Source organism: Carassius auratus, chromosome 41 (genome assembly GCF_003368295.1).
Source record: "Carassius auratus strain Wakin chromosome 41, ASM336829v1, whole genome shotgun sequence".
NCBI lineage: Eukaryota > Metazoa > Chordata > Actinopteri > Cypriniformes > Cyprinidae > Carassius > Carassius auratus.
The window spans coordinates 17,317,021-17,341,469 of NC_039283.1; the positions used below are offsets into that span (position 1 = coordinate 17,317,021).

Sequence of the window (24,449 nt, forward strand, 5' to 3'; positions counted from 1 at the left end):
CCTGTAAAAACCCACTTGCTTTAATTTTCAGCATGGTCAGATATAAAAATGAGTCTAAAGTTGATTAGAAATATTGAAAAACCTAGGACTTAGTTTTATGAAAGAAGGAATTCATTTTTAAATGTTTTTTTATACCAATGACAATGATTTGTTCAGCAGTTGATTGTACTTCAGAGTAGTAGGATTACTGTTACTGTACATCCCTTTATTACTAATCAAACTTCAAAATGAAACGCATAAACAAGCCAGAGTTGTAAAACAGACCATTTTAATTTGGCAAAAAGGATATGCACTGCCAAGTCATTTGACACTATTAAAATGCATTCAGTATGAACAGTGCAACAGAAATGTGCTTAACTCAATCTTTCTGTGCTCCCCAATGTGATGTGCTAATATCTATCATATATTCAAAAAGTGTGCTATCTCTTCTCTTCTAGGTGTGCACACTCACCTAGGAGAAGGAAAAATCATGGCAAAGCCTTATAAGATCACTTTTTCCGGTGCCCTCCAGACAGAACAAGTTCAGTATTTACTAAAGAAATGGCTTAAGCCCCAAAGTACATCCATTAAAAATCAAACCACAGGACTCTATATTTAATTAATCTTCAAGTAAAGTTCTTGTCTTTAAAAAAAAAATTTAATATAAATGTCATTAATATGTAGAGTTATAGGATTACAATTAAAGCAGGCCAATTTTAGATGGAGATTATATAGGATATGTTGATCTATAACACAAACATGACCCACAAAAAAAATACAGTAATGATAATGAATATTGTACAGATAAAACCTTCGCATTTTATCTGTATATCTGTCTTTTACTGTATTGCATTACGGTTGCATGTTCAAGGGTCTCTCTAATGGTTGTGAAATAAGTGTTTAAAACAGTAAAGTGCTCCATGCAGTCAATACAAAGTGTTTCTGTAGTAGAGCTATATTTTCATCATACACTTAAGTAAACAAACCTAATGATAATCCCAGCAGACTGAATGAATCTATTTCTACTCACTGACAGAACGAAAATCCACTTATCCCCATATCCACTTATTGAATATACAAATGTGTAACAAAGTTTGCAGAAATTGAATCTGAACTCAGTTTTGAACTCCATGCAGCCCTGCACGGAATGGACAATACAGAAAGACTGGGATGAAGATGAACGTCATCATTCATCATCTGCTTGCCATAAATATTCTCTACATACTAAGACTGTAAACAGTGTGTACTGCATACAAAAATAAGACTACTAGATGTGAAAACTAGGCACACCCAAAATGACTTTGAATATATCAGAATGTAGACAACGCACAAACATGCATGGTTTACAAATACTAGTTGTTCCACAGTCAACTTGCCTTTGCATATCAGTTTGCAAAGTCTCTAGCTGTATTCAATGTGAATAAAAATATATAAACCCTAAATTATCTTTACAGACAAAATGTGTACATACATTCTCAAAAAACATAAAAAAAATGTGAAGGAGATGGATACTTGGTTCTGTTGCATTAAAATGGCATGGAAAATACAAATATTAACTGCACCACTTAAATGAACAATTAAAAAATGTGTCAAGAGCTCACTGTACTGTTACTGTACATCACTAGCCTACTGCCACATTAAGCTTGAAATAGCTATACTATAGATTCACCATTGTCTCCTGTCACCATTGCACTGATTGAATATGATCTCTCTCATCTCCGCGAATTATTTATTGCTTCTTTTTTTTTTAGGAGCTGTGTGTCCAGGTTATGCCCATGTCTCTCTTCTCTTTACAAATTCAAAGATATAGATGTTTGGTAACTTGTTTGAAAATGGCTTTACTTTTTCACGCTTGCCTTAACCTAATCTATTGAAATATTGAACTCTTTTCCACCTCATAGATGTCTGAAGGTAGTTTCCGCATGGCCAGTTCCTCTATGGCCTGCTCTAGGCATTGGGACCCATTCCTGTGGCCCTTTGCATACTAAAATACTCGGTGAAGTGGGACGTTAATCTAGGAGGAGGGGTAGAGTGTGCGGAGCTGCGTGGTGGTATTGGAGGAGGAACAGGGGCGAATGTAGACGACAAGTCCGCTGTTGTGGTGATGATCTTGTGCTCGCTGTTCCTTGGCACTTCCTGTCCCTTCCGAGCCACTGTCTCATCTATTGTCTTCACAGGGTCCTCAATAGGAAAACATGAGATGGACTACATGAAGTAATACTGTATGAAAGTACACTCATAAAACAACAGCGCACCCAAAAATATAATGAAGCCATTCAGTATTTAGATTGTTGCTCTTTATTTGGAGAACTGTAAAACTGCATCGCTTGCTCACCAGTGGATCCTCTGCAGTGAATGGGTGCCATCTGAATGAGAGTCCAAACAGCTGATAAAAACATCACAATAATTCAGAAGTAACTGAAACAACTCCAGTCTATCAATTAATGTTGTGTTTTAATTTGTAAACATTGCTTGATCTGAGCATATTTCTTTCTTGATTCAAATGAGACAAATTTTAATTGAGAAAGCAATATTATGGATAGTGAATGTTGGACTCGTATTTTAGCCAGGAGCAACTGTCTGAAGTAAAAAATGTCTTCTGTCTTAAAAATGTTTATTACAAACATGCAGCTTAACAAGACGTCAATTGGCGAACGTCTTGGTTACGTATGTAACCCTCGTTCCCTGAAGGAGGGAACGGAGACGTTACGAATGGGATCTCGCCCGAGAGCCCAATCACCTTCGAGTGGTACAAAACGAGCCAATGGTACACAAAGTACCTTGGTCTGCGGAATTTGCATCGCGAGCTCCGCCCCGCAGAGCGGGTATATAAGGAGCAACGCGAGCAACTCGCATTCAAGTCTTCGCTGAGGAGCCGAGCCAGTGACCCGGCCGTTCAGCGGAACAGCGATGTGGCAAGGGGACGTAACGTCTCCGTTCCCTCCTTCAGGGAACGAGGGTTACATACGTAACCAAGACGTTCCCTTTCAGTCGGTCACGTTCGACGTTACGAATGGGGTCCCTTACAAAACGCCACATGGCTGTCTTCCAGCGACCCGTGTGAGTGATAGCACCCTGTCGTGAGGCCAGCACGAGTGAGGGCCTACAGCTCGCACAGAATACGCTGGGTAGCACATTCCAGCTGGACATATGCTAGCAGGCTGCCTGCCCGTGGGAGGACTTACAGAAGTAGGTATCTACCAAGGTGGTGATACATAAGAACTCTGAGGTACCCAGCCCGCAGGGTGGAATTTTCAACGACAGAGCTGGCAAGGGCTTGCCAAGGGAAAGACACATGCTGCGGAGAGACTTACTGTGGACATACACACGTGGGATTACCCAGAAGGGGAATCACGACACATGGAGGCACCTAGTCCCACACATGGCTGACCAAGGGGCATGTACGCAAGTGTTGGACATCAACAGTGCTGGAGGAACCCAGGGTTCTGACTGAGGAACTCACCTGAGGGGAATAGCGCACGCATCCAGTCCGCGGAGTGGAATGGCGCAGCAAGCGGATTGACACCGAGCAGGTCCTTACTGGCCCGAAGGGGCGAGTATCTGGGAGGACACGGGCTCTACACGGAGATTATAAAATCTTGCGAATGTGTTAGGTGTCGCCCAGCCCGCAGCTCTACAGATGTCTGCTAGCGAGGCGCCATGCGCCAACGCCCAGGAGGAAGCTACGCTCCTAGTTGAGTGAGCTCTCACCCCTAGGGGGCATGGCAGGTCTCGAGCCTGATAAGCCAGGACAATAGCATCCACTATCCAGTGGGATAACCTCTGCTTGGAGACAGCCTTTCCCTTCTGCTGGCCTCCGTAACAGACAAAGAGCTGGTCTGAGGTCCTAAGGCACCGAGTTCTGTCCACGTAGGTGCGGAGCGCACGTACTGGACAGAGCAGCGCCAGGGCTGGGTCTGCCTCCTCCAGGGGCAGCGCTTGCAAGTTCACCACCTGATCCCTAAAAGGAGTGGTGGGAACTTTGGGCACGTACCCAGGCCGGGGTCTCAAGATAACGTGAGAGTTAGCCGGCCCGAATTCCAGGCACGCTTCGTCAACTGAAAATGCCTGCAGGTCCCCGACCCTCTTCACCGAAGCCAAAGCCGTCAGGAGCGCAGTTTTCAAAGATAAAAACTTTAGCTCTACTGAGAGCAAGGGTTCGAAGGGAGCTCTCTGCAGTGCTGATAGAACCACTGCGAGGTCCCAAGAGGGGACTTGCTGAGGGCGAGGCGGATTGAGCCTCCTTGCTCCTCTCAGGAACCTGATGATCAGATCGTGCCTTCCAAGAGACTTACCTTCAACAGGGTCATGGTGAGCCGAAATGGCAGCCACATAGACCTTGAGGGTGGAAGGAGACAGCCTACGTTCCAACCCCTCCTGAAGAAAGGAAAGCACTGACCCAATCGGGCACTTCCAGGGGTCCTCACGCCGTGAAGAACACCAAGTGACGAAGAGGTTCCACTTCAAGGCATAGGCATGTCTGGTGGACATGGCTCTAGCTGAAGTGATGGTAGCTACCACCTGTGGTGGCAAGGTACCTAAACCTTCCGTGACCCGTCCAGAACCCACACATGTAGGTTCCATAGATCGGGACGTGGGTGCCAGAGGGTGCCCCGTCTCTGAGAAAGAAGGTCCCTTCTCAGAGGAATTGGCCAGGGAGGGGCTGTCGCGAGGAGTACAAGTTCGGGGAACCAGGTCCGGCCGGGCCAAAAAGGCGCAACCATGAGGACCTGCTCCTCGTCCTCCCTGATCTTGCACAACGTCTGTGCAAGAAGGCTCACTGGGGGAAACGCATACCTGCGCAGGCCCAGCGGCCAGCTGTGTGCCAGGGCGTCCGTGCCGAGGTGCCCTCGGTCAGGGAGTAAAACAACTGGCAGTGGGAATTTTCTGGAGAGGCAAACAGGTCTACCTGGGCGTCTCCGAAGTGTTCCCAAATCAGCTGAACCGACTGGGGGTGGAGTCTCCATTCCCCGGGGCGAGACTGCTGTCGTGAGAGCTCGTCGGCTGCACGATTGAGCCTGCCTGGAATGTGAATGGCACGAAGCGACCTCAGATGCTTGTGACTCCACAGGAGGAGATGGCGAGCGAGTTGCGACATGCGGCGGGAGCGTAGACCACCCTGACGGTTGATGTACGCTACGGTCGCAGTGTTGTCCGTACGAACCAGAACATGCTTGTCCTTCAGCAGGGCCCTGAAGCGGTGCAGAGCAAGACGTACTGCTAGCAACTCGAGGCAATTGACATGCCACTGAAGTCGGGGTCCTGGCCAGGAGCCTGACGCAGCATGCCCATTGCACATGGCACCCCAGCCCGTGGCAGAGGCATCTGTTGACACAACAACATGTCTGGACACCGGTTCTAGGGGCACGCCGGCCCGTAGAAACGAGGGGTCCAACCACGGGGTGAAGTATCGACGGCAGGCCGGAGTGATGGTCACTCGGAGCGTGCCCTGTTGCCATGCCCATCTCGGGACTCGGTCGTGAAGCCAGTGCTGAAGCGGTCTCATATGGAGTAGCCCGAGCGGTATGACTGCCGCCGCGGACGCCATATGCCCCAGGAGCCTCTGAAACAGTTTCAGTGGAACCGCTCTCTTGCCCTCGAATTGTCTCAGGCAACTCAGCAGTGACTGCGCGCGCTCGTTTGTAAGCTGCGCGAACATGGCGACCGAGTCTATTTCCATACCGAGAAAAGAGATCCTCTGCACAGGGGAGAGTTTGCTCTTTTCCCAGTTGACCTGAAGACCCAGTCGGGCGAGGTGTCTGAGCACCAGATCCCTGTGCTCGCACAACCGCTCTCGAGAGCGAGCTAGGATCAGCCAGTCGTCGAGGTAGTTGAGGATACGGACACCCTGTTCCCTGAGAGGAGCCAGGGCCCCCTCCGCAACCTTCGTAAAGACGCGGGGAGAGAGGGCCAACCCGAATGGGAGAACCTTGTACTGATATGCCTGCCCCTCGAAAGCAAACCGAAGAAACGGTCTGTGTCGAGGAAGAATGGAGACATGAAAGTACGCGTCCTTCAGGTCGATCGCTGCAAACCAATCCATCGGACGAATGCATTCGAAAATGCGCTTGGGCGTTAGCATCTTGAACGGGAGTCTGTGTAGAGCTCGGTTCAAGGCACGCAGGTCCAGGATTGGCCGTAACCCACCTGTCTTCTTGGGTACTATGAAGTAAGGGCTGTAAAAGCCGGACTTCATGTCGGCTGGAGGGACCGGCTCTATCGCGCCCTTTGCCACCAGGGTCGCGACCTCCGCGCGCATGACAGGGGCATCTTTGCCCACCATCGTCGCGTGGACACCCCGAAACCTGGGGGGACGCCGGGCGAACTGAATCGCGTAGCCGAGCCTGAGCGTCCGGATGAGCCAGCGGGAAGGCCTGGGGAGCTCTAGCCAGGCTCCCAGGAACCGAACCAGCGGGGTCAAGGGGACTACAGGCGTACCCACAGTGGGGCAGCGTGGTGGAGCAGACAGCCCCGGCATGGGAGGCATAGCGTCCCTTAGCGGGGGCGGAGTGCGGGCACTCGTCTGACTCCAAGTGGCAAAGAGGGCATGAGAAGGCGAAGCGTTCTTGAGCCGTCTTTGCATGGAAATTGGCAAGGGGAGAGGGGAACGAGAGCGGCGAGGAAGCACGTCGCCAGCTGTCATTCGTGGCCTCTTGGGACCCGGAGGTAGAGGAAACAGCTCTTTTAGTGAAGATATGGGTACCACTGGCCGCAGGGCCAGTGGCGGAACAAAAGGAAAACGAGAACAAAGGATTCTCCCCCGGCCCTCCTCCGGGGGAAGGAGTGGTCCTGCTACCATCTCCTGATGAGCTGACGTCTCCAACTCCAGGTCGCCCGTCTCAGGAACGCCGCTTGGCCTGGCGTTTGGCAGGTTTAGGGGCAGAGACGGGTTGCGCCGCCCTTCTGCGGCCGTCTCCTCGCTGCGGCCGGGGTGAAGGCTGCTGCTGTGGCCGAGCGGGAGTGGAGGAGGCCGCAGGGGGGCGCCCTCGGCGACGAGCAGGCTGAGGTTGCGCCGGCGGCGGGGTGGAAGCAGCAGAGGGCCGCCGGGGCAGGATGTGTCTGAAGGCCTCAGACTGCTTCTGGGCGGCAGAGAACTGCTGGGCAAAGCTCTCTACCGCGTCGCCGAAGAGGCCATCCTGGGAGACCGGGGAGTTGAGGAGCTGAGCCCGATCAGACTCCCTCATGTCTGCCAGGTTCAGCCATAGGTGGCGCTCCTGGACCACCAAAGTGGACATCACCTGACCCAAGGAGCGCGCAGTGACCTTCGTCGCCCGGAGAGCGAGGTCGGTTGCAGTGCGCGCCTCCTGCAGAACCCCTGGGTCAGCACTGCCCTCGTGGAGCTGCCGGAGCAGCTTGGCCTGATAGACCTGCAGAGAGGCCATGGCATGCAGGGCAGAAGCGGCCTGGCCCGCAGCTCTGTAAGCCTTGGCCACAAGCGTGGATGAGAACTTACAGGCTTTGGAGGGCAGCTTGGGACCACCACGCCAAGCGGAGGCGCTCTGTGGACACAGTTGCATCGCAACAGAGCGCTCCACCGGGGGAATCCCAACATACCCCTTGGCCGCCCCGCCATCGAGGGCAGTGAAGGCGGAGGAAGAACCAGAACGGTTTCGGGCAGTTAAAGGTGCCCTCCATGAACTAGTTACTTCCTGGTGCACTTCCGGGAAGAAAGGAACCAGAGGGGGGTGCTGGCGATCCGCACGAGCAGCCCCCAGGAACCAATCATCCAGCCTCGAGCGCTCAGGACAGGGCGGAGAATTCCACTCAAGCCCGATGCTCTCCGCTGCCCGGGAAAGCACGGCCGTCAGCTCGGGATCAGACTCGGACAACGCTGGCACTCCCGAGGGAGGCAACGCAGCCGAACCCTCATCTCCCGAGGACTCAAGCCCGCCTTGTGATGCGGCGATCGACATACGGTCCTCTTCGCGAGCCCCGAATGAGATGTCAGGAGCCTGAGAGGGTCCAGCAAACACATCCGGGAACTCAACCGGCTGCGGCGTATGTGAGGGGGGTGTGGCCCGAGGAGGTTCGCTCGTCGGGGAAGCCCACACGGTAACCCTCAGATCACCCTGGCCACCAGCCGAAGTAGCTCTCTTACGAGAAGAGCTAGAACGGGGTGTGGCAGAGGGGACTCTATACCTTTTAAGGTAATCGAGTCTCGATCTCAACGCCGAGATGGTCATGTCCCCGCAATGAGAACATGAGCCATCCACGAACGCAGTCTCAGCGTGCTGGAAGCCCAGACACGTGACACAGCGATCGTGACCGTCACGAGGAGCGATATATCGACCGCACCCAGAAACACACGGGCGAAATGACATCTTTAAAAAGACGCAAATCGGCCCGTAACTCTTTTGTGAGAGAAATTTGTCTCTTTTAGAGGTGTTGAAGCGCTCAGGGGAACGCGGGAGCTGTCGCAGGAAACCCAGACGAACCGCTGAATCGCGCCGTCACACCAACACCAGCTCTTGTTTGTAAACACTCCGGTGATTGCAGCAAGCGATGTGCTCGGCTCCGAAGCGAAAGCTTGAATGCGAGTTGCTCGCGTTGCTCCTTATATACCCGCTCTGCGGGGCGGAGCTCGCGATGCAAATTCCGCAGACCAAGGTACTTTGTGTACCATTGGCTCGTTTTGTACCACTCGAAGGTGATTGGGCTCTCGGGCGAGATCCCATTCGTAACGTCGAACGTGACCGACTGAAAGGGAACTAGAGTTACGTGGATTATTGTGATGTTCTTTCAGCTGTTTGAACTCTCACTTTAATGGCACCCATTCAATGCAGTGGATCCAATGTTGAGGAAGTGATGTAGTCAACTTTGATTTTACATTTTTCCAAATCCTTCCAGTGGATGTCAAATCTTGGATGGCCTGAGGGTAAGTAAATTTTAAGCAAATGTAAAAATATTTGGGTGAACTATGCCTTAAAAATAAAGGTTCTTCATTGGCATCTATGTTTCATACATTTTTTATTTATAGTGGAAAAGTAAGATTTTGTAAATGTTAAACACACTTAGCATAAATGGTTCTTATAACAAAAAATATTCTTTGATTGCATTGCTGTCTAAAATAACCTTTTTTTGGAAACTTTATTTAAAAAGCTGCCCAGCCTGATTATTTTTTCATCAAAATAAATTAACTTCAAACTCTTTTTTTTATTATTCCCATCGATAACATCTAATACTCACTGAGTGGATGGAGAAGAGCTCTGTGAAGTTTGGCTGAGAGTCTCCTAGGAAGGAGCTATTCCCATAAGCATGATGAGGGAAGCTTTCTGCCCCCATGCCTTTAGGACTGGAGAGAAGGATTCCTATCTGTGACGTCCGCACGTGGTAGGGAAAGTTCTTATTGGCAGCTGATGGACGCGTGATGGCCTAGAACGGCAGGATTAGTCATGCAGGGTGTTTTATCATATTACATGCTTAAACAAATGAAGTAACAATAAACAACAGCAAAAAGCACACCAGAAAGACGACATGGGCATAGAGATGGATGCCGAGTTGGATGCCGTTCACAATCTTTTCCCTGGCCCAGCGAGAGATGCCAAAGTTGGCAATCAGAGCCATGACTGGTACAGCAAAAAACCTATGGGTGAAAAAAAAAGTAATGGATAAAAGAAACAGGCTTTATACTGTCAATCTTTTTTGCAGATGTACAAAGGCTGCGGAGAGCGTTGAGCCAAAGCTGAGAAAACTGTTTAAATCTAGTCTCATGAAAAGACTAATGTGACTAATCTATACATTTTCTTTGAGGAAAGTTTAAAAAAGTGTTTTTCTTTGAGTTCACGTTTCCAATGATTCAACCCATGGCTTTGGTATTAAGAGCATTACTCTCAGGCACTTTACATGAAATGTTGAACAACATTTTTAACCTAGAAAAGTTCTTGCTAAAGCTAAATATTGTATTTGTAATAAATTTGACTATTTTGTATGATGAAAGCATATTGTACTATAAGTGGCATTAAGGGCACTATTAAAGTTGCGATGAAACAAAAGTAGCGTCCCATATTTTGTTTCCGTATTGTAAATTAAAAAGAACAAAATGTAGGACATTGTTGTTTTGATTGTAAGGAAGAGGTGGGGTTTAAGTGGACTATATAATTGGAGAAATTTGGCATAAATCACATCACCAAAGTACTGAGTTGACAACATTTTGAATAAAAAAGTCCCATCATTTTTTTATTTCATGCTGAATGAAATGGGAGTAAAAGTGCTTTTACCGCCAGTGGATGTTGCATGTGGAAATAGATAAACTGTATTTTCATTAAATAAATTAAAGCAATGGAACAATACAATAATATAAGCTTCTGCTTTTGTATGTTCATGGCTACATTTATTTTATATTCCATATTTTTATATGTTAACCTTCTGGCAAAACTCACCATAGAGTGTACGCAGTGAAGAAGGGGATGTAGAAAGGTTGTTTTTCAGGGTAGTGTTTGAGGGACACCAGCACAGCGTAGCAGAACCATACGTAGGCAAGCAGCTGCAAACCCATTAGCCCATACCCTGCAGGGCTGTCATAAGCATACAGCACCTCGCCTGGATCAAAGAACTACAAACACACACGCAGTGGGAGTGCATGGGAACAGGGAAATCACCGCCCTTGGCAACCCATCTGTATGATTGATGGTTTTAAAACCGACCATGGCACAATCTGTTAGGCTGCACAAGTGGAAACTGGTGGAACATGCCTTAAATCCAAACATCTAAAGCTGCATTAGAGCAAAAGGTGACACTGACACAAGATGCAACAGGAGCTCTTCAATGATACTGCAAGAGCTGATCTGGGTCATTCTCTCTCTCTCTCTCTCTATCTATCTATCTATCTGCAGGGTTCCATTACATCACGACATGCTCATGCTGAGTAACTTCATCTCGCAGCTTTACATTATGTATAGAGTGAGTAGCTCTGGGGTACAGCATGAGAAACTGCAGCTGATAGCGCTTAAAGATGACAAGTCCTCAATCATGATGAGTTTCTCCAACCATGAGTCTTCACTGCAACTAAATTCGCTTTAGCAAATTCTATTCAAGATGTTTATGAAAAACTAAATTACAATAAAACAGTTGACATTTTTCTAAACTGAACAAAAGGATAAATGATATTGTGTTAATTAAATGTACAGTGTTTATTGCCAGCAAACACATCAGAAATACACAAAGTTTAGAGTCTGTAAGATTTTTGAAATGTTTTAGTATAATGAGTATTAGTTTTTATACGCATTTTTTTTTTTAACAAAATTGTTTTCTATCTTAATAAGTCACATGATCCTTCAGAAATCAATATAATATGCTGATTTGGTACTCAAGAAACATTTCTTATTTAAAAAAATAAAACAGCATTTATTTGAAATAGAATCACCCTTACAGAAAATTATTAAATTTTTTAATAGAAAAAAAAAAACCTTATTGACCCCAAACTATGAATATTCATAGAAACATGTGAAGGCAATCAGATCTTACCTCTGCTTCATATATGAAGAGGATGATGTAGGTGATGGTGTATATTGTCATATAAATCGATAGTTTCACAGAGCCACTGTGACTTATTCTTGCCCTGGAAATCAGAAAGAGAGAAACATTATCACTACTGGACGTCATCTTTGAAACCATGGGTCAAAGACATTTGTCAGATGTTGGATCACCTGCATACTTAAAGAACATCAACATCAAAAGTAAGCTCATCCTTGAATTTAGTACATACTTGAATTTGGAAACAGATTTCTCTTGATATCTGGGTCACATTACAGTAATTAGCCTTGTAAGTCATTACACACATTATATGAGAAGTAAGGCCCTCCTACCTGGTCACAGTGAACCCCTTCCCCAGGAGAATCAGCATGAGCAAGAAAATCAGGAAGCTCACAGAAAAGAGTAATTTCCCTGGTGAGAGGAAGAGAACCATAGAGAGTTACACAGGTGACCACAAGTGGGTTGCGAATCAGGTCATCATTTAAGAAAGAATCCAGACACAAGCACACGGATGTGTGACGCTAAAATACAGTATGTTAAGATACTGTTTAGCAACAATATTATAACACAATACTTGTGGTTCCATCAAATATTTTTTTTACAAAACCCTTTTCCTTAAAATAGTGGAAGATGTGTACAGTGAAATTAAATGTCAGGTAACTTATCTATAGAAAGAAATTTGATTGGAGAGAAAAAATAATAATTTCATCCTTATCATTATTTAATGACATTACATTTATTTACATACTAAGCAGTTGTGTAAAAAATCAACATAATGTAAAGTCAGCTGGTTATTATAAAATAAACCTTCAGAATTACACAAGTCCACTCAATCAGGGTTTATTTAGCGAAATGAGCATCTGACTATATTTTGTCCTTACATAGAGTTTTTCTCACCTAATATCTTGAGGCTGCCATTCCCAACTCCATCTCTGGCATAAAGGCCCCAGTAAATGCAAAAGAAAAGCAGGCTTAAGACTGAGAGAGAGGAATCAGAAAGTAAAAGAAAGGATGCCAGAGAGAAGAGAGAGAGAGATAAGTCACAGCAGCAGCCGTGAGAGCACAGAGGAAGAGGTTGAATGTGTGGAGGAGATAAGGATGAAAGAAAGAAGGGATGACACAAGAGATATTGTTATGTATCCAGCAGTGTTGCAACGCCTATAGTGTCATAAAAAAAAGAGTATGCTTGTGTTTATCTATATGAGTGTGTGCAGTGGCCTTACTCACCCTCCACTCCAGCCGCAGTCATAAACATCTTATAGGTTGTATGGAGTAGCTGTCTTCCCTTTAAATTATCTTAAAAAAGAACACAGAAGAAGAGATTCAGGGGAAATTAATAACTAATGCAAAGAGACTATGAAAAAAGAAGAATCATAGTATCTGTATGTTCGTTTATCTGGCTACAAATATCCTTTCATTTAACATTTAATAATAAAACTGGCAAATTACTGAGACCAGCACATCTGAGGTCTTCTACACCTCGAGGACATGGAAACTCACAAGCAAAATAACAAGAGAGTGTAAACACAGTGGCGAAAATAACCAGAAATGTGACGTCTGTCTCCAGGATGCCTGAAATGCATAAACAGAAGAAAACAAGAACAGTATTTAGTCACAATCTATTTTAATGAACATGGTTGAATGAACATGTACTGTATAGACTATTTATTTGTAAGATGTGTTTTATAAGTCATTTTGCAGCTTCAAAACGCTGTGCCCTAGTCACCATTCACTTTCATTTTAGAAGGAAAATGATATCGATTTGAATAACAATGAGGGTAAGTATATTATTATTATTTTTTTTTTCCTGGAATAAATGTATCATGGTTTTCACAATAATATCAATCCGGTTATTTAACACTGATAATAATAAGAAGTGTATCTTGAGCACCTAATCAGCATATTAGAAACCACCACCAAAGGAATGAGTAACATTTTACGTCATTTACATTAGACTATATATTCAACAGTTGTTTTAAATTGTAATAATATTTAACAATATTACAGATTTTTCTGTATTTATTTTAATAAATGTATCCATGGTGAGCATAAAAGACTTATTCAAAAAACACTGTAATATTGTACTGACCCCACACTTTTGAAGGGTAGTATATATAATGGATATATTTTGTCATGCTTTCACGTGATACAAAATAAATTCCTCCCACTTTCAGTCATGTCTCACCAAACTCATCTGCAGAGAAATGCTGTGTCCAGAAGGACTGTCCATTGGTTAATGTCATTTCATATTCCAGCTGCAGCCCATCTCCCTGTTGTTGCATGGTGAAAGAGAAAACAGAGGGGGAAAAAGTGAGTGGGGTTCAGTTATACACTGAGTGCACACACAGATCTTTGGGCTATAAAAGACTTCAAAGCAGCACAGTTTCTAGCTGTTTTGAGAGGATTTCAGCCCGGCTTAATAAAAGAGAAACACTTTTGATTTCACTTGGCAGGAAAAAACCCATTCCCTCTGCCACACTCCAGAAAGGTGAGGAGCATGAAGCATGCCCTATCACCAAATCAATGTGGCCGGAGATGGAGAGGAAAGAGAGAGCGGGACAGAGATATAGAGCTGGAGAAGGACAGAGAAAAGAGAATGAGCATGAAAGGCTGAAGTGAGTTATCAAGTGACTGTACCAGAAGTAACAAGACACAGAGGTATAAGACAGGCCAATGAAAAAGAAAGTATAAGATAGAGGAGAAAAAAGAAATCATCAGCACCCTTCGGGACTGTGTGGTCAGAGACGATGCATTACTTCAGTCCAACAGGATTTAGCATTACATCCATCAGTCTGCCTCCAGCCATGAAACATCCCTTTACATTTTGCCACATTTGTCTAGATAAAATCCTTTCACATTGTGTACTTCTCCAACACTACTGTACATGTGCAACATCACTTCAAGCAGCTCCAGCAAGAATCTCTCACTGCCTCCTGAAGATGGTCCAATCCAGGCCTGAGCCTCTTTTGTCTTAGAAAAAAAACTTGAGTGCATTTGGAGTGTACAGCAAAGCCATAATGTAGGAACAGGTCAAAAAACATATATTGTAGATGTATCATAGAATGTCTTTTCAAGCTAATATTTAAGTAACATGGAACTATGTAACCCACTATCTGTATATATTTCCTTATCTGTTGCAATGTCAAAATGATCTGTTTCTGTATCTGTATTTGGATCTGAGAGATCTGCATTTTTTTTTTATAAAATAAATTTGATTTATTATAACATTTTAATAGAATTATCATATTTTGAATTAGCTTTTATTTTTAGATTTTCAGTTTCTGTTTTAATCTTAGTTAATAGTTAATTCTATAAAAAAATTATCTTTCTATTTATGTTAATTTATTGTTATTTCGGTTTCGGTTTTAGTCATTATAGTACTTCTTCAACTTAGATTTATTTTATTTTACTTAGTTGCCAAGGCTATATTTAAGTTTCATCTAATATTTATATTTTATTTGATTTCAGCTTTATTTCAGTCAACGAAAACACTTTTTAATAGTTTTAGTCAACACTAACAACACTGCTCAGAATGTTTAAAACATTCCCATAAACATTTTAAACTATAAAGCATGTGTATTATGTAGTATCTTATTTTAATGCTTGAATTTCTCTGAAGCTCACAGTAAATGGAGAGGGCAGCATGGGCAACCGATTTGAATGTCACACAATTCTCATTTTCATTCACTAGATGCAACTTTAATCGGAGGCTTCACAGAATAATCATTGTGTTGTTTGATATGTTCATTAAAACTTATGTATTACCTTTGTAATTCTGTATATTTCGGTACATTTAGTTATTCATTGTGTGGTCATTAATCATGTCTTCCTGAATACAGCAGTCTGCTTCAGGCACATTCCTTAGTCCCCAGTATATTGTTAACTGTATCACCACTCACCCCACACTTGCTGAGCGCAATGTACCACCATCTCTCTCTGACAGAACGAAAACTTCGACCTCCTACACAATTCAGCATCTCTTCATTACCTTCGCTTTCCACCTGACAGAAGCGGACACAAAGACATATGATTATAAGAGAAGCAACTCTTTATTATTTAATAGTTCATCACGGATTCAACAGAGAATGGTTATGATTTATTGTTGATGAGTGTAATTTCTTTCCTTGTTCTATCCCAGTTCGGCATGCAGAGACACAAGTGAGCCATTAATCAAAATACATAAATACTGAGGCATGTTTAATTATGTTTGTTTGAATTAGCTCAGCCAGTGGCAGACAGGGGATGTGTCCGGGAAACCAGTTTGAAAACAATTATTTTTGCCGGTGCCAGTGGTGCAGAACAGTACAATTTAACTTTTATACTGTAACCATACTACTTTAAGCCTAAAGGGCACACACACACAAGCCCACAGACTAAATATAAACAGCGTTTTTCTTACCATACATCCAGACCATGTGTAGTGGGTTGTCAGGTTGATGACCTGATTATTTTCAGGCCTCAATACTGACTCTTTCTGGTAGCAATCCTGTAGAGCCACATAAACCATCCGTTAACACACATGCTCTCCATGGGATTTCAAACACCCTATAACAACAACAAAAGCTGAAGTACTAAGTAGCAGATTAGTACTGGAGGAGTGTGAAGAAAAGCAGGGGCTTCCTTCAAGCACTTTTCCATAGAGTCCCGCAATGCAGACCCTGCATCAGGGAGGGAGAAAATGTGCTGTATTTAAATACGCACATGCACTGACACTCATGTCTTTCTGGAGACTGGATTTGGACTTTAAATCCACAGCCCACTGCTGACATTTCTTCTTTAATCCTCATACTTTCTATTGATGCGTAGCACACACATTCATGCTCGTGCTCTCTGTTTGTTCACGCACACACATGCAGTCTGTCAGTACACTCAATATTTTCACACACACACAAACACAAACTCTGTCAGTATGTGTCTCACCTTGTCCGGCCGTTTGTACACAGCTGGCCACTGAGAGCTTTCATCAAAGTAGAGCAATATGTTCTGACAGCATCGGGACTTTCCGTGAAAAACGGATATTGTGGGAGGGAGAGAAAGACAGGATAGATGGATGGATAGATAGAATGAAGGGGAGAGATTAATATCTGAACTGTCTATGCCATCTTGAAACTTAAAAGATGTATTGGATCTATATCACAATGACTGACAGATAAAGAAAGAAGATAGACAATCTGTCAACAAAATCTACTGGTCAAACTTTGTAGAACATTTGTGGTCAATTGGTCAATGGGCGATTATTATTTTCATGTAATAGACAATAATAAAAGAACTGAATCCACCAATGACTGATGATACCGATAAGTGTGCTACTGATATATTAAGCATCCATGAAAATACTGAAGATTTAGTACAACATCAGTAATCTGGTCTCGAGTAAAAACTCAAATATCGGTCTTTAGTCTTACCTTGGGGTATCGGAACTTGAAGTTCAATCGGCCGAAATCAGTCAGGAAGCAAAACCTCGTGAGGAAAACCCAGTCCTGTGGATTAGAGAGGAGGGTGACAGAAAGGAATCAAATAGTTATGTAGTGGCCATGTCTGGATGGTAACCTTCATTCTGAGGACAGTCTCGTGGGATCCACTAGCGACATTGATGCACTGTTTATTTGGAATCCCGCAGCTAGCATACCCCTTCACGCACCCGCGCTAGCAGCAAAAATTAATGTCATGAAACTTTCACAGAATGGCTTCACCATCCAGACATGACATCATTTAGCAGACAAAGCACCTCACAGTACATTTATTAGAAGCATATTTCCCCTGGAGCTTGCTCAATGACACAACAGTGATGGCTCAGAACACGCTGGGACCGAACCAGTGATATTCTGCTTCCAAGCCCTGAACTTTACACCACAAAAATTCATAAAACCAAACGTATCTCCTATAAGTCTGATATAATGCACTGATAACAGTTTTGTAATACGTTTCTGCAGTGTTCAGGGCTTCAGTCTGGTCTCATCTCACATACTCTCATGAACTTAGGCTGACAGACACACACGCAGTCAGTGAAGTGTAAAATGGCACTAAGTGCGCTCCAGCTTTCAGCCCCTTGTCCATGTTAACTTCTCCCTTCAGTGTCTACTGTTGGGGGTTTCCATAACTACAGGTTTCCTTGACAAAACAGACACCAGGCCTAAGACTCTCTGACCCAGAACTGTGCCCAAATAAACATTAAGAGCCAGGCGTCACATGACCGAGCTTCTGAAAGACCACCTTGTCTCTCTAAAACAGAAGCACACGTAAAAGAGCACCTATGGTCAGTCAGTTAAAAAAATAACACCCAGTCCAAAAGAATCTTAGTACTATTGTCATGGCAACAGACACATAATGCACTTTGCAGCTACTATAGAAACCAGGAGAGGCCGACTCTGTCTAAACCCCTTATATCATGAACGACTGTCCTCAAATCCCAGTTTTTAAAACCAAAGGACTTCACAACATTGTTTTTCTTTCTTTCCGACCTTGTTCACGTTCCCATCGGTCACATTTTCCCGTGTGATTGCACCACCAGATCTATTTTTTATCATTCTCTCTTTTATCTCACGAGCATTGGTTGAGGTGGTGAAATATTCAGCGTTCAGTACAAGTTGAGCTAAACTGAGAGAATTTGTATCATAATGATTGATTGCCAGAACAAAAAAAACGACTTATCCCTCATTTTCTTAAAAAAATCTGAATTCTACTGAGGCATTAAAAGTGGGAGTGTGTGGGCCAAAAATAAATATAAAGAACCACTTTAAAAGTTTAGCCACTAGTGTGCTTGATATAAGAGTAAAAAATGCTTACCAACCTTTTCTTCAGTATTTAAAGTTGTGTCCAGTTTTACTGCTATTGAATTCACTCATGTAGATTTTTATGCAAAGAAAATGGAAGCTTTTAGGTCATAAAAAGTTCTTTTAAGCGGTTTTTTATAGGCTGTGTTATACATTTATGCATAAATGCATTCCTTCATTTTCTTGCATTTCCTTCATCTTCATTAAATCAATGTGATGAAATAACTGCTGCAATAACTTTATGCAGCACAGTAAGTCTCAGTTTGCTTCAGAGCAATACGTTTTGCTTTGTGTCTATCGAATAATAGCCAATGGTTCCCATAAGGCACAGTGCAATCAAATTATTCACCAAACGCCTATAAAAATGAAAAATTGGAAGTTCATTTCTATGTAAAGTTATATCCAAATGTACTATTATGAACCATATAATGTTATAATGAAATTGGGTCTGAGTCCAAAAAATGTAAGCGCACTGTTACTAAGTGTCTTTGTTTTAAAATAAAAGCTTTGATGAGGTAAAAAAAATAAAAACAGGTAAAAAAAATAAAGCACTAAAATGATTTTAACATATTGGTGGGGGCGGGAGGGCTATTTTGGAGTGCATAGCTATTTACTCCCAGTTAAGCAGAACTAGGTTTTAGTGTAGAAAACAGAGTCTTTCAGCATTCTGCCCTGTAAGCCTGCTTCCTTCAAAAATGTCATGCAGTGGCCGTGCTTGAGGCTTCCTAATCATCAACCCAGTCAGGTGCTGAGCAATATGAACGAACTTTCTCTTCTAGACTAATGGTGAGCAAATACAACAGATAGAGAATTAAATTCAACGCTTTTATTTTCAACATGCACTCATTCTTGTCTGTTTTATTTAATTCATGTAAAGATACGTCTTTATTGGGGCAGGACATGATGAATTACACTACGTGACTCAATGAGTTCGTCTCAATTGTTTAGAATTATGATTGAATCAATTTCCAGTAAACTCCAGTAATACACAATATAACACAACAATTAATTTTTGTTAAAAATTACTTCATATTTCTTATATTACATTACACCACAAATGCCATTGACTGAGCTTAATTTGTATTGAAAATGAACATTGAGACAACTGTGTATTTGTTTACGAGGGTAAACTCATATAGTGGCTGGTTGCACAACAGAATGTGTATGTTGTGGTGCAGAATGGCCCATAAAAAGTGTCAGTGTTTACCCCTGCCATCCGTCTTTTCCCCCCTACAGATACTGCATTGTAATACAAAGTCATTGAATCAGCCAAAGGGAGGGTGAGAGACATAGCATTAATCAAGCACTATACCCAGATGCAGTATCCGGTCACTTCACCGAATCAGTGGAGGCCTCACCTCTCACTGTCTTTCCGGATCTCTGTCCGCTCGCTAAGCCTCATTAAGAATTAATTACCAATCAACCAGTCATGTCACCCAGTTCCACTGGGCTTTTAAATGATTCATCACGTAAGTTACACAATAGTGCACTGCATAAATACACTCACATGCGCTGACACACATACATGTATACACACTAACACACACACAGCACGTTGACCTGAATCCCCCTAGAAAGACTCTTATATGCCTGGGCAGTGTTAGTTACCCACAGGCAGGTTACCTGCACAACCCTCTGGCCAGACTCGCTTTAGAGGAAGAATTACATATGACCACACACACACACACACACACACACACACACATATATATATAGTCAACTTAAACTACAACAAAAATGTAAACCATAAAAATATATATTATTTGCAATAATAAAATTAAATAATTAAACTAAAATTAAATAAAATATTAAACACTTTTATTTCAGCTATAGTTAATTTCTCTTTTTCATCAAGTTTAACTTCCTGTAGCTAAATTGGTAGAGCGTTGCGTTATCAAGCACAAGGTTGGGGGTTCGATTCCCCGGGAACACATGATAGATAAATATATTTTGATAGCCTGAATGCACTATAAGTCACTTTGGATAAAAGCGTCTGCTAAATGCATAAATGTAATTTAATTTAAATTTAATTTAATATACTAAAATAACTAAACCTGAAATAAAAAAATACAAAACATGAAAAACATATAAAACTACAAAAAATAAAAATAAAAATGCCTAAAACTTTACAATAAAAAAAGATTCAAAATATTAAAACTTACACCTAAAGAAAAGATAAAGACAAATGCAAGGGCCTGAAGAGGGAGAGGGCGCCCGATGATTCACACAACCAGACATCTTTAACTTAACAAAACCTCCCAGTGACAGTAATGTATAAAGTGTGTTTGTGTGTGAATGGGTGTACGGCAGTGTAAATGAATGACCTTGTAAAGAAATAAACAGAAGTGAGATTAATGGACTGTTTAGCCATCTCATATAGCGACCCAAATTAGAGCAGGATCAGCACTTGAATAAAAGCAGGAACAGGTTGTTGTTACATTACCCACAGCAAATAAATGGCAGGACTCATCTGCAACTGCAAACTGTAATTGGAGGAGATGAACACATACAGTACTTTATCACAATTTAATCCTATATAATTTACTATATATAATTACCTCGTTGCACAAACACCAACATCAATGAAATGGAAAAAAAGCTGTCTGTGCATGGAAGCTTTTAAGTACTAAAAGTCATTTTAAGCAGTTCTTTATATAGGATGACTATGCTTTTAGAAATGGAATGTAGTGTTCCCACATTTCTTTGCATTTCACCCTTTTTTGTTCATTAAATCAATCTGATGAAAGAAGCGCTGCAATAACTTTTTGCAGCAAAAACAATCCCACTGTCTGCTTCAGGCCAATATTTACTCTGAGTCCATCAAAAAACAACCAGTGTTTTCAATAAGGCACACTGCAATCAAGAACACCCATCAGCTATTAAAAATTAAGAAAATTAAGTACGCCAAATAAAGACACTTCAGCGGCAATATATGATTCAGACCGTCTATTTCCAAGTGAATTTTGTGCACCGAGTTGTCCACGCATATGATCACACACCATTGCACCGTCAAAAGCGCACCTAAGCAACCCTAAATCTCTTTATACACCAGCATGCGATAACTGCAATTCCACAATGCTGTACTGACAGCAATGCATAATACATAGAAGAGCATCTTTGACACACACCTGTAAAAAGCGGATGGGAGGGTGTAAGTTGGTTGTCGGCAATACGCCTTTTATGTGTTTTTCGTGCCTGGAGGACGAATTAAGCTTTCATCGGCTCAATAGCGGAGAGTGTAATGATTCTGGCAAAGCATATTAAAGCATCAGACTTCCAGATGCGCGCGAACGCAGAGGCGTGAACAGGCTACACACTTGCCATAAGAGCTCATTAATAACAGCCACCAGGAGATGCGCAGCAAGAACGCCGTAAAACTCCGAACCATTACCAGCATAACAGTAATAAAATGTAAACATTACACTCACCTCTTTTGTGTTGACGATTCCTCTGACATATTTCCCCAAAACCGAGCCGACACATAACATACTGGACATCACGGCAAGTCCTAAGACTTTCTCCATCTTCACCTGTCCACCGTAGCGTTTCTGCGCTCTCCTTCCGATATTGTGCGAGCAGTAAAGCTAGCGGAGAGCTGCCTAGTGTGGCTGCTAGACGCGCGTCCTAGTTCTTCGCCTCAAACGCAAGTACCCCCAGAATTTTCGCCGGGAGCGCGCATAATATCGCACGCGCTCTGCTAAGAAAGCGTGAAAAAGCGCGCGCCCGATATTTTATTGCGACATAACATTAAGGCACAAAAAGGCACATTTTTGTCGTTTTGACCCACTCCTTTACAGTTTTAATTTGTCTTATTAATCATGTTTTTTATTTTTTTTATTTAGACCATCACACTACAAAGGTAGGCCAAACACAGATTTACAGAGACAATATTTATTCAGATATAAATCACACAGGGAAAATACATACTGCAGAAAATACTCTCATTTCTCAGTGTAACATTCCCACAGTCCTCACAAGTCTCTAAAACACTCTGTCAAGAAAATAAAATAAAAACCTTGCATATAAATCTATGCATATACAGTATACACATTCCAAATACACAAGTTTGCACTTACGGTGTTTTTACATGAGGAATAATAACAACACTAATAACAATATAAATAATAATACTGATTATTATTACTATTACTAATATAATACTATAACTATTATTGCAATTATAATCACCTTATATTATAATCACTCAATAATAATTGTATTAATTAATAGTTAGCCTACTATTATAAAAAAATAATCACATAATCATAAAGAAAATGATATGACGCCCTAATGTGCCACCCTGCTGCTGTTTACACTTAACTATAAAGTGCTTATTTGCTCAGATTGTCCTGAAAACATCAGGTCTGACTGAATGCAAAATGTTTGCCTCAGGACATACAATGCAGTTCTTCAGGATTTTGTATCACTCAATGACGGCAGTGAAAATGAAGAGAGAATAGACATCAGCACCCTCGCAAATGATACTGCAGTGGTCATTACATCCTGCACTTAAAAGTGCGTAACATCACCGTCTGTGAACTTCAAGAGGGCAGGAGCTCTAAACCACTTGCAGCAAACCCATTCTGACACAACGAAACACCAACCTACTGATTAAAACTCCAAGTCAGTGACAGATTGACTATTAGTCTTGAGAACAGATGTAAAATGCAATGACACGACTCAGTGGGCTGGTACCTCTGAGGGGAGATGATGCAGCACAGTTTCGCCTCAGTAATGCAGGTATGGCCATTTTAAACAGAGGACTAAATTAACATGGTGTTTTATATAACACCCTTGTGATGAATGAGTAATCTCTCGCTAAGGGAGACAGTTTGAGAGTCACACACAGAAAAAAAGTGGAAAAACAAGGTTGAAATGCTCGGCAGTGCATTCAAGGTTACATTGTCCAACCCAAAAAAGCCTTACAGGGACATCTCGACTGGAACGGATAACCACAGAGCATCCTATTGTCTTATCATCCTCTCCCAGTTCGGGTTGTTTTAGTCATGTTTCCTTAAGGGGACTACACACAATGGCCTTTACATCTACAAGCACAATGGTATTGAGAAGCTTTTCCATGCACAGCTAGAACATAAAGTGCAACAAACAAGTTTCTGAACACCAACGGCAAGCACATACAGAACCAAACTGACTGAAACAGGAACCATCTGAACAAAAATACACAGAAGCACAGATGACTAGGCATGTGCACTCCAACAAAAACAGCAGAGTAACCAAGATTTGGTATTTCAAATCTGTCACCAGAAAGGAGCAGCTCTGACACTGTGAAAAGAGCAAGCAAGCAAATCTTTTTATATCGTGACACTATTATAAACTCACTCTCAAATGCTGCAATCAGCAGTAGATGGAGCATTGTTTACTCTCAGCAGATAGCTCTGGCTTAATCCAATCATAGACACACCGATAAAGAAGAGGCGTTTGACTGGAATATATAATGTCCCAAAAGACATGTCAGGCTGTGCCACTTAGCTGAGCAAATCTTAAAATGGCAGCAAGTGGAGTTATAACTGATCGTTGTTTCAATAACGAAGTTGACACTACTTTAAATAGGATATGTGTACTATATATAAACACACTGTGGGAGTTCAGGCTACTGTCACTTAGCAAAGCTGTGCACACAAAGGCCCAAACCTCCCATACAGCACTAATAAACTTTATGGAGTGGCAAAACATTGGCTATTTTTTTCCGAGACTCAATAGAGTCAATTAGTGCTAGAGAAAGAGGCGACCTGATTCAAACAGAGACATGCTTTCACAGCAGTATGTATCACACATGTGTAGACTGAAAGATTTCATTGGCCCAAGGTTGCTGGGTGTTGAGGGAGTCTGCTTAAAATACCTCTAGGATGGGCTGGGTGAGAACTGAAGAGTGCACTCAAAATGGGTCAGCGTGCACAGGGACAGACGACACAATTGTTAACAGAGGGAAACAAACCGACTGAAGGAACAAGGGATATGGAAAAATAAAGGAAGACAGAGAGGTATAGCCCATCTTTTCTTCCTCCCCTAAGCTCTTGCCCAGTTTTCAAATCAGTATATATAAAAGGGAAACTAATCCAAATAATGAAAATTCTGGCATTATTTATTCACCTGCATGTCAATCAAAACTGTATGGCTTCCATCGTTTTGTGAACAAAGTATATATATATATATATATATATATATATATATATATTATATATATATATATATATATATATATAT

At 42.5% G+C, this 24,449-nt stretch overlaps 1 protein-coding gene and 1 pseudogene across 1 annotated transcript; both read right to left on the minus strand.

The window, feature by feature from the left end:
* Positions 1-24,449, minus strand: part of LOC113059105 (tripartite motif-containing protein 46-like) — a 433,352-nt pseudogene that overhangs the window by 377,969 nt on the left and 30,934 nt on the right.
* On the minus strand, positions 252-24,394 carry LOC113059077 (transmembrane protein 145-like). Its single transcript, XM_026227331.1, has 15 exons — positions 21,653-24,394; positions 16,857-16,931; positions 16,372-16,449; positions 15,851-15,937; positions 15,351-15,452; positions 13,637-13,721; positions 12,952-13,023; positions 12,679-12,747; positions 12,349-12,429; positions 11,784-11,862; positions 11,443-11,536; positions 10,359-10,531; positions 9,442-9,562; positions 9,166-9,351; positions 252-2,160 (listed from the first exon to the last, which is right to left on the minus strand). The coding sequence occupies exons 1-15, from the start codon at positions 21,746-21,748 to the stop codon at positions 1,927-1,929; spliced, it is 1,632 nt and encodes a 543-aa protein (XP_026083116.1). The 5' UTR covers positions 21,749-24,394; the 3' UTR covers positions 252-1,926.

What these genes read in the sequence shown, in the direction of transcription:
- LOC113059077 (XM_026227331.1), bottom strand. Translation starts at nt 21,748, where the DNA reads ATGGAGAAAGTCTTAGGACTTGCCGTGATGTCCAGTATGTTATGTGTC. An exon ending in GAATCGTCAACACAAAAGAG is followed by an intron (nt 16,932 to 21,652) that starts GTGAGTGTAATG and finishes TCTAATCCACAG; the next exon opens with GACTGGGTTTTCCTCACGAG. An exon ending in TTGCGCTCAGCAAGTGTGGG is followed by an intron (nt 13,722 to 15,350) that starts GTGAGTGGTGAT and finishes ATGCAACAACAG; the next exon opens with GGAGATGGGCTGCAGCTGGA.